Source organism: Papaver somniferum, chromosome 6, assembly GCF_003573695.1.
Source record: "Papaver somniferum cultivar HN1 chromosome 6, ASM357369v1, whole genome shotgun sequence".
In the NCBI taxonomy this organism is placed as follows: Eukaryota; Viridiplantae; Streptophyta; class Magnoliopsida; order Ranunculales; family Papaveraceae; genus Papaver; species Papaver somniferum.
In genome coordinates, this window is record NC_039363.1 from 140,140,379 (window position 1) to 140,151,313 (window position 10,935).

General features: G+C 34.7%; 1 protein-coding gene across 5 annotated transcripts; it reads right to left on the bottom strand.

Moving 5' to 3' along the window:
- Positions 1 to 6,966: 6,966 nt before the first annotated feature.
- Positions 6,967 to 10,357, bottom strand: LOC113289542 (poly [ADP-ribose] polymerase 3-like). Of its 5 annotated transcripts, XM_026538817.1 has the most exons (10): positions 10,220 to 10,357; positions 9,160 to 10,130; positions 8,931 to 9,069; positions 8,491 to 8,519; positions 8,350 to 8,401; positions 8,195 to 8,252; positions 7,878 to 8,024; positions 7,569 to 7,662; positions 7,422 to 7,475; positions 6,967 to 7,179 (listed from the first exon to the last, which is right to left on the bottom strand). In XM_026538817.1, exons 3-9 carry the CDS (start codon positions 9,004 to 9,006, stop codon positions 7,455 to 7,457), a joined length of 477 nt encoding a protein of 158 aa, XP_026394602.1. In that variant the 5' UTR covers positions 9,007 to 9,069; positions 9,160 to 10,130; positions 10,220 to 10,357; the 3' UTR covers positions 6,967 to 7,179; positions 7,422 to 7,454. The 5 variants fall into 5 exon arrangements, with proteins under 5 accessions (XP_026394602.1, XP_026394601.1, XP_026394603.1 ...); XM_026538816.1 differs by having other exon boundaries at positions 8,931 to 10,130; XM_026538818.1 differs by having other exon boundaries at positions 8,491 to 8,560; positions 8,931 to 10,130.
- Between the last annotated feature and the right edge of the window lie 578 nt (positions 10,358 to 10,935).

The following is a 10,935-nucleotide window of genomic DNA, read 5'->3' on the forward strand; positions in this document are numbered from 1 at the left end:
ACAAGTTAACTTCGGACTGAAATATAGTTTAGACCTAAGCAATCTCACACTAATTAAGGTACAGTCGCGTTCCTTACGCCTCTGAATCCCAGCTGGACTCTACGCACTTGATTCCATTAGCTGATCTCACCCACAACTAACAGTTGCTACGACCCAAAGTCGAATACTTGATAAAAAAAATTGTTTCACACAGAAAAGTCTATTGAATAAATAAATATTTCTCCCACATAAATACCTACTAGTTTTTGTTCCGTCTTTTAATAAATCAAGGTGAACAAGAACCAATTGATACACCAGACTTATATTCCCGAAGAACAGCCTAGTAATATCAATCACCTCAAAATAATCCTAACTGTATGGTAGCGGAACAAGATATTGTGGAATCACAAAGAATGGGAGGAAGAGCTTTGTGATTAGCTTTTATCTTACCTATCGGATATTAAATCTCGAGCAAATCTTAGATAAGATAGTACTCAATACGATAGAACAAAGTAAGATTAGAACACGCAACTACAGAGAAAATAGTTGGGTCTGGCTTCAGAATCCTAATGAAGTCTTTAAATTGTTAACCTATAATGGTTTTAGAAAAACCTAGGTTAAAAGAGAATCGACTCTAGTCGCAACTAGTATCACACAGGAGGTGTGGGGATTAGGTTTTCCAGTTGCTAGAGTTCTCCCTTATATAGTCTTCAAATCAGGGTTTTTAATCAACACTACCTTGGTAACAAAGCATTCAATATTCACCGTTAGATGAAACCTGATTAGAGTCAAGCTAATATCTTTAAACCGTTTGATTATCTTAGCTTGTTACACACAAATGAAATGTACCTTTATTTGGATATAGGTAATCGTACCTAAACGTGTATACTTAGTTGGCTCAACAATAGTTAACCGAAGTTAGCCATATGAACAATTTCATATCAACCTTGTTCATCTTAATCACAACTAGTTCAAATGACTCAAATGAAAATAGTTATAGAGTTGTTCAATTGCTTATATTCTCATAGACGTATACAAGTCACAATTGAAGCAACATCGGTTTTAATTCACTCGAATCAATTCATGAACATTATAGCTACGGTTTGCAGAGATTGCATTCCTTATTAAATAAATGTATTTTTTCATCAGTATGTAAACATATTTAACCGATTTTAGAACTTAACCCACTCAGGTATCAAACGGGTATGCATACCTAAGTTCCCAGACTTGGTCTTGTTCGCCAGTATGCAAATGGGTGCGCATACTGTCGTTCATGACCGAACTCAGTTGAAATCAGTACGTGTACGGGTATGCATACTATAGTTCCCGGACTTCAACTATTGAATCAGTACGCATATGGGTATGCATACTGAATTCCCGGACTTGGAATACACTTGCAACAGTTAGCATACAAGTACGCATACTGTGTTATATCCAATCAATGGTTAATTGTTCTAAACTCCTATTTCAATCACTGAAACATTCTTGGAAGACGAGAACAGCCATCTCATACAAACTATTAGCTTCAAAGCAATTTTCAAGTGATCAAATGGTCAATACGAAATATTCCGAGTCTACATCAAATGACTGTCTCACACAAATCATGTAAGATGTTACCAGGCGATTTCCACATGATCATCTTTTGACTTTCATCAAGGATAAAAGATGAACTTGGTTAACACGAAAGCTTACCAACACATATTTAGAGAAATATGTAAGCGAGTTAAATTCAGCTCGAAATATCAAATGTGTATAATGCAAAGTCTATATAGTTATACGATTTTTGTCTCAATGGGAGATAGAATAGAAATAGACTTCTGAGTGATAGATGAGTTCAAGTCTCCATATACCTTTTGTTGATGAAGTTCTACAAGCTCCCCTTGGTAGTTCTTCATCTTCAATCGATGAACGTCGTGAAGTCTAAAGCTCAACTACACATTTTATCCTAATCTGAGACATAGATATAAGTAGACTAGAAATCAAGACTTATAGTTTTGACAACTAAACTTGACAAACAAGCTTGAGATAACAACACTTGCGAGTTCGACCGAGAAGTGCTCTAACAATCTCCCCCTTTGTCAATTTTAGAGACAAAACTATCTATAAATATGGATTTTACAAAATAACTAAACTTTGTAGCTTCTCATCCAAATGCTTGATTTCCTTGGTTCTTTAACATTAATCGAAATCTTCGTCACTTCCAAGTACTCCAGTAATTCTGAACGTATTCAACTCAGCATCATAGTTGTTGAAGATCCGCAACCATAACAATAAGAAAATAATTGTTCTCAATTATTGTCATACAATTTCATATTATTACAGAGCATCAAAGTTCAATTGTATCACAACTTTGACAATAATACTACGGTGATATGTATCACTCCCCTTTAGTCAATACTTCATCTCACAATGAAAACCACTCCCCCTTACATAATTATCCGTAAACCATATGTATTTTTAGTGTGAACTACACAATAATTCTACCCCTTTGTCAATATAAATTGGCAAAGGTACAAAAACTAGTGTGATCTCAAAGAGATACTTCATGACTAAAAGAGAACATATCAATTTTGTTTCGATGATTTCACATAGTCAAAACTTAATGTATTTATCAAGGATCTTATAAAGATACAAAAAAACTCCTACAATATTCCACAACCGCACTCCCCACAAAGATTTGGCAATTAGGCACAAGTGCAATTAAGAACTATCCCCTATAAACTGTCATTCCGAAAGAACAACAAAAGTGACTTTACTTTTGCTAGAAAAGAAGGATTTCTTTGGACATTAACAAATCACATGAAACATGAATTTGTATCCAGAAAACTCAATTAAATTAACCACAAAGGAACCTCAATGATTAATTTAATCGCAAATGCTCAACATAAAAAAACTTACGGAGCCATACGGTACTTTCACATAGAAGTGGATCAGAGAAAGATCAATACTGCGGAATATTCAAAGATTCATTCTATTTTTCATTAATATTTGCATAATGATACCATAGACTTAATCTTTGACATCAAAAGTTCATTCTATTTTCCATCAATATTTGCATAATGATACAATAGACTTAACTTTTGACATATATGAGACAATCATAGTTCACGGATGTAAACACGCATATCCCATAATATTATTTGCAATATATATAACCAATAAAGATTAATACTATAAAATCATCTTCCAAACAAACTCTAGAATTTAAATAAATAAATCTAAAAACAGTTGCAAGATGAAAAACGTTGGTAATAGCAATGTGTACTCACAATATATGCTATTCCAAACCCTGGTAATTCTTCTTAAAACACAAGAATAAATTCTCATAAGAAGTTTCCTAGACATTAAGACCTCTAAAAAATTCTTTATCGTCCCCGAACTCCTTGTCGTCAACAACCATTGGAACATAAGGTTCATGAAGAAAATAGTCAATTCCAACAAACCATCTTGATTAATGCCAAACCAGGGCCTTCTGAATTTCAAGAGTTCTTAGAACAATAGCCTTTATTTATTGAATATCCTTCCTTGTTTCCTTCAACTCTTCAAAAACACCAGAAAACTTCTGAAGATTAGAGAGGATAGCCCTTGGTTTGTTCATATTATTCCCTTTTCTCTTTAAAGTTGTATATGAATGAGATTTATCTTTTTCCTTCATGTTCGATGGCTTAACAATCATATTAACATCTTTTCCATCAACAGACATGATGCTTGGAGTCTCCATTCCAAATATGGGATTGTGAGAATACACAAAACAGACTCCACAAGCAATCTTGTGATAAAAATAGTTTTCAAGGAAGGAAAAAGGAATGTAGGGTTACAGAACCTTTATACAAGTAAAATGATTCATGTACGAGCAGTTCACATCCCTAAAAAAGGCTGAATTGTTGAACTTAACCCTCTTTTAATAACTAAAAGGGGAAATCCTTTTCAATAACAATTTATGATATAAAAAGATCAACAAAATTCCAGAAAACCAAAAGAAAATAAAACAAAAAAAAAAAAACTTTTCTTAAAGCCTGTATTGTGCTCAACTCTTGCCTCTTTGACCAGGCACATGAGACAAGATGGACTTTCAACACGATCAAGTTGTGTTGGCAATGTAATTTTAGATAGTGGTAAATAAGTTCGTTGCTCAGACTTGTTGAGATTCGATTTCAGAAACAATAAAAGAAATATATACAAAAGATGTCACAATATCGAGAGGTACTGAGACTCAGGATTCCACTAATTCTCATATTCACATGGTTCAACTAATAATTCTAAACACTTATAGCTCCAAAGATAACAATTATTGACTCTATTCTTTGCCAAAAGTAGATTTTATAAATCATTAGATGTAAATGGCAAGCATGAACTGTCAAAATTTCTTAAGACTCAACATAACCCATCAAACTAAATCACAACTAATCAAGAAAAATCATGATTCAAATTAAACTAGTGCAAAAGTCATAAGGGAATTAAATAGAATTACCACATGTGTGAAGAATGGCTTCCTCCATTGTCCCAGTGTTAGGATTTAGCTCATGATGTCAAACACTCGCTCAAAATAATAATCCATGGCTCAAAAAGTGTTTTTATTAAAGAATATATGAGAAAGAATTGATCGTTACAAGAAACAGTAGCAGAAGTCTTTTTGAGAGAGTCAGACTTAGTCACTAAAGGCCTTTCGCAATTGCAAATGAACAACGATACTTGTTTTGTGCGGTTAAATAACTGACTCTCTATTATTGAGAACGACATGTTGGGCTGTCGTATGTTTAAAAAATTAATAAATATATTTCCCATTAATTAACTGGTAATATAGTGGTAGTAAGAGATCGTTCCCACAGAGAGCTGTGTAATTGATAGGTTATTTGTATTAGCAAGATAAAGTAAATAACAAAGTGGGGGTTTGTTTTAAGATAATAAAAAGACAATAAAGAAGAAAGAGATGATTAAGGAATCCTTCGTCGTACCAAGCGTTAACAGGATTACAATACTTATCTATCTTCTGTTAGAATCATTCATCACCAACCATGGAATAGCAGGTACGTTTAGCTATCCCCAATACTCATCGTATCACCGGATAACATGTACGCTTAGTCACCGGACTCTATTCAACTGAGCCGCCTTGAGATACGCTTACAAGGTGTAACTCAATTGAACACTTTAGGGTTTGTGAATTTAGGTTTGATTCTAGCAGTTAAACTCAGTACGCTCGATTCACTTACTGGTGTTGTTTCCACACACGATTGCTTTACAGAATCCCTCTGCAAGGTCTCTTGTTTTCTACTTGTGTAGGAGATGCACGACAATTGCGGATCGTTCAGCCCGCTACTAGCAATAGAATGATTAATAGACTAATATAGAGTGCACTCCAAACCAATCTAAGAATCAATCATAAATCCTAGATATAATGAAAACAAACTATGATGATTAAAACCTCAAATAAATTTATGTTATTAATAAAGCTTCAGTCTTGGAACATCGAATTCATCATTAATCACCAACGGATTTTAGCTACTCATATTACAAAGAAGATGAATAATGGTGGTTTCCCCCTAAAGGGGTAAACCCTAGGTTTTTGATGTAGAACTTGTGATATGAGATTCGATGATATCTGAAAGGCCTAATACCTATTTATAGGTTTACATTGCTTGCCCATCAAGTATTTAGTTTGGTTCAAGAACCCGACCCGAAAATACGACATAAAGACTCTCAAACGTGACCTTAGGCCTTCCAAGGTATTAATACACGTTTTCCTACTTGCTAAATACGCGTACCAGTCCGCGAACTTCAAATTCCAGCAGAAATTTTTGGAATTAAAGTATGTGTACCCGTCCGCATACTTTACTGTCTTCGATATTCAATAAAAGCTCGTTTTGGCCACAACTTCTTCATCCGAACTCGGAATGACCTTATTCTTTTTGCATTCTTTTTTATCTTTCAATTATCTTCAAGATGATAATGAGAAATCCTTAGTTTGAATGAGTTAATATCGGTCTTTATCCCTTCTCTTGATTTTGAGCGTTTTTCTCCTTTTCGTCGCACTTCTTCCACTTCTCTTGGACTTGGGCACTTGGATACTTGGGATACTTCTCTTCTTAGCTCTTTTCAGCACTTTATAGCTCCTTTTTGGATGATTCACCTAATAGAGGCAAATAAGAGAAAACAAAATTAATAATGCGAATACGTACAAGAATAATAGCTAAAGCGAGTATGGAATGGATACTAAAATCATATGAATTATGCACTTATCACGACACTCCTGTTTTGTCGTCTGCAAACTCTTCTTCTCCTTCTTCTTGCTGCTGCTGCTGCTGCAGAATCGCTCCGCAATGATCGTTAATGCTCCAAAACTACCCCAAACTCCTGATACTCTTCTACTGTGATACCCGAGCACCTTATATACACAACATGACCCATAAATCCTGAGAATATCTTTGTAATAACTCCTTTTTATTCTCTGCAAGTCACATGATATTTCCCTTTTCTTCGAATCTTGTTTCTCTCTTCTACACGACTGTTGGTTGTAAAACTCTCTTATTTATCTAAACCTTCCTGATATAGTTAAATCTCTCAGAATATCTTCTTGTACCGCATGTAACTTCCTCCAACAGAATCCGAGAATATCTTCTCTTCCCTGTTCAATCGTGATCTTCCTTTTTTACGTGAATAAACCTATTACCTTCCCTGTTTAACCAAAACATGATTATCAATCAACAAAATTAGCATAACCGGGCCAGAAACACTCCCAAGTCAACAACCACCACACCAAATTTAGTGATTAGCAACGGTAAGTGGCAATTGCAAAGTGGGGTCGCAACAGTTTAGCTCTGTTACGAAAGTCGATGTTGTAAATTTTCGCAAAGGCTCATAAGCAGTTGCGAATTTTCGTTCGCAACAGTTTGAAACAGTTGCGAAATTAGATGGTCGCAACAGTTTATAACAGTTGCGAAACTGAAATTTCGTAACAGCTTCTTGCAGTTGCGAGTTTTTTGCAACATCAAAAAAATAGTGGTTTTGACAATACTAGAATTCCCCATACCAAAATGAAGTTAACCATGTTCATTTATAATAAAATTAATCCAACAAAATCAAGTTACCCCTGTTTTAGAGCCATAACTATCTAATTAATGAACTTAACAACAAACTCAAAAGAAAAAAAACAAAGCTTTAAGCTGCTTGTACACCTTCCACACTGTGTTCCTTCTCCAATTCCTGGAAAAATATTTAAAAGGATAGTCAATTCTAAATAACCAAACCAAATGACAATGAATACAATTACAAAGAAAACTTGTCAATTCAACCAGGTCAAACATCAATATGTATCAATAATTGGTGAGAAAAAATATACTACGTCAATTACTGGTACTTAAACTCTACTTAAGGATGTTATATGTTCTTGCATCATGTTAGCACATATTACATCCTGTTTCAATTACTGACAACTATAGTAGTACCTTGTCCTTGGATTCTGAATTAAGCTCCATACGCTATATTTTCTCCGTCATGGCCTGGAGAGTAGTTAAAATGGTTAACTCTCTAAAGTACTAGACATGTTAACAAATCGTAACATCAAATGCATAGGCATAAGCAATAATCAATACCTCTCCTGCACCAGAACGTGAAATGTTCTCAAACCCAGCAAGATCAACAAGGTTAAGCATTCCACATTTGATTAACAAATCCTCCAACCTGAACCTGCACCAACAAAGATGATAAGGATAAAGTTAGGATATGACTGAGGTCAGGGACAAGTAGTTCAAAAATGACAAGTAGCCATATGTCTCAACAGACCAACAACCCAGCAAACAAGACTCCCTGCAAAGTGTAACAGAACTTACAAGCAAGTGTAAATCAAACTAAAAAAACACACTTATGAATCTAAATCCAATATGCATATAAACTGAACTTACCACATATACTCTGCATCTTGCTTCATAATCATCAGGGTCAAGTTGAAAGGCTGTTCTTCAGCTTTGTCATCATCTCCCACTTGCCTCTTCTTGAAGTACAGATGCAACCGGTTCTCAGGCACCACAATGAGTTGCATAAGACAATAGCTGCACAAGGGTAGATAAACTCAATTGTGTTTAAGCCTTTCATCACCCAAAAGAGTACTTTATCTTCAACAATACAAACAGTCTCCATCAAGCAAACAAGAAGAAAAAAAAAACAAATGACAGGAGAAAAAAGTAGGCAATCAAGAAATTCCCCTGATGGATACAAATACCTGCTAAAAGAAATTCCCCTGATGGATGAAAAGATAAAGATCTCACATTGTGAGTATCCTGCACCGAAAACCAAATATCTACATAAGAACTCAATAATAAGCCCCACTAGGAGTGTTGAGTACTTAGAATAAAGAATAAATACTGAGGTGTGAACCTGAATAACTCGATAAGCTCTCTTCGCCACTGTTTTTGAGAAATCGAAGAACCTGAATCAAAGCAGACGGAAACAAATTATAAGCTAAGAAATTTCTGAAGGAAATGTTTATTTCGGAGCTCCCAAGATACTAAATCTTACTTTACAGTGTGATCTTTGGCCCCCGATCTCTGAGCAACATAAGAACAATAGATACTGAAAGCCGGAAAAGCTTAAGCAACATAAATAAATATCAGATGATTCAGATCCTACGAATTGGTATGACCTAATTAAAGCATACATAAATCAGATTATAAGGCGATGAAAAGCATATTGATGCATATGCCACACAACCTTGTTCAGTCAGTTTTATGCAAAAAAGTAGTTTGAATTTTATCACATTCCTATTCCATTGGGTTTTCCATAAAATTCTAAGACACAAAGACTTAATTGTAATGATCATAAAATGTCCTTATTACAGGTCACACCGGATCATTAATCATGAAGACATTTTATTGCAATGACAAGCACCGTCCTGCAATGGCAGTTGACATTCAGATAACGAACACTAACTAAAAGAAAATATCAATTAGATTGCTTACCAATATGCAAAGACAAAATGCATGCTTCAGTTAAGGCAAGATTACTACAACATCGCAGTCCGAGGTACCCCATCATGTCAAAGCTAACTCCCCATCACAAGAATTCATAAGACATACAAGTTCATACTTCAGATTGGAACTGAAACTATTAACATAATGGGTTAAGCTGGTTATACAACCTCAAGGAACAATGCAAATTAAACATAAGAAACAAAAGAAAGAGCCTTACCAGGATCTATTTGATTCTTCTGTCTAGTACAATCAACTTAAAACCCATGACAATAATCGTTGATCAGTGTCAATAACTAGCATCTAGTAACTATATTTACAACAAGTAGCAATCACCTATTCAAGATTAACTTTGAATAAGACCTCAGGTGTTCCACCTTTAGTAGGATCAAACCCGAATTACATTCGGCACAACACAGGTAAGAGTTGCAGGAGCGTCAATTCCTCGAATTGAAGGTACAATACTCTAAACATCGTTAATATACTTTAACTAACACTTCGTGTACTGCATTAATTCATATTACATGAAAGTTACAGTTGGCTACACTATGAGATTACCTTATACTGATGATGCCATAACATTGGGTTGAACACATTTTTGGTCAAAATTTTAATAACTCCACTTCCTTGTAACTTATGAACCCAGAGAGTTATGTAGTATATCGACAATAAGACAGATGAGATTAAACAAATTAGATTTAAAACTGCATCAGCCTTATCATGCTTCCAATATAGAAAATTACAAATTACAAAATTTCTTTCTACAGTACAAACCAAACAATCAAGTTTAAGTAACTTTTAGCTAGATTCTTACTATATCGGTATGCTATTAACATCTCCATAAGAAAAACTTATTTGAAATCCATATCTCAGCATCCTTAATTTATCTTAAATCATAATCAGATTTCTCAACATGTATCCAATGACCAAATAATATTTTAAGACAAGGGAAAGAAACTTGGGAGAATCAAGAGGAAAATCATTGAAACGATTACAACTCCTCAGATTCTTCTTCTTCTTCAGTATCTTCATCGTCACTCATACATCACTCCACTTTTCTGTACACAAATTTCTAGGGTTCTAGCGTTAAAAAAAATTCGCAAAAATCGCATTTTTTAAGGTTTGAGAACAAAGACATAGCTGATTCATGATGCTTTTCTCCGGATTTATAAGCTGAAGCTGGTAAATTAGCTGCAACATATAAGATTCAAAATAGAAATTAAAACATTGATAAAGGACGAGTTTTAGGTTTTACAGATTGAGATTAGTATTGTATTTACCTCTCGAAATAATCTCTGGAAAAAAAAAGAGAAGGATCAGTAAGAAGAGATGAATTAGTATGAGTTTCAGCAGATCTAGATGGTGTTGTTTCCATCGTTTCCACAGGGAGAACGAGAAAGAAATAAGAGAAAAGAAAATGATTTGAGAATGAGAGGCTGATAAAAGAGATAAGAGAACCGGGTCACAATCTGAATGGGCTGAATAATGAGTCAGTTTGAAAGTGTGGACAGCCACACTCACTTTTCGCACGCGTACAGTTCAATCTAGTTGTGAATTGAAACAAGTTTAAACAGTTGCAAGATTTGTCACTGTGTTAAACTGTGGCAAAAACTTTGCAACTGAAATTCGCAACCAAAAATTTGCAACAAGGCCTAAGCTGTTGCGAAATCTAGTTACAGATCCTTGAATTTGGTGTAGTGAACAAACCCGATAATCCTTCTCCACCCCTGTTTTCATCAAACCAAAGATCAGGCCCAATCTAATCCAATCAAACACATGTATTATCATTGTATTGACAAAACATGCCTAACCCATGAAATTCAGCGATTGAGTCTTCTTAAAACTGGTCCAAATCATCAACCCTAAATCTGTAGTTTAAATCCAATTTTCCCCGCCAATTTTGAAACTCAATTTTTAGAAGATGACCTCCCCCTAAATTGTATGGGTTTTCCAATAGTAATCTCTCTGGAAATGGGATGCCCCTTAGTAACTGAGG

Coding starts and splice junctions, on each gene's coding strand:
- LOC113289542 (XM_026538814.1), bottom strand. CDS start 8,953: ATGCATTTTGTCTTTGCATATTG. Junction 8,615..8,930: donor CATTTTGTCTTTGCATATTG/GTAAGCAATCTA, acceptor TGCTTTAATTAG/GTCATACCAATTCGTAGGAT. Junction 7,663..7,877: donor CAAGATGCAGAGTATATGTG/GTAAGTTCAGTT, acceptor TTGTTGGTGCAG/GTTCAGGTTGGAGGATTTGT.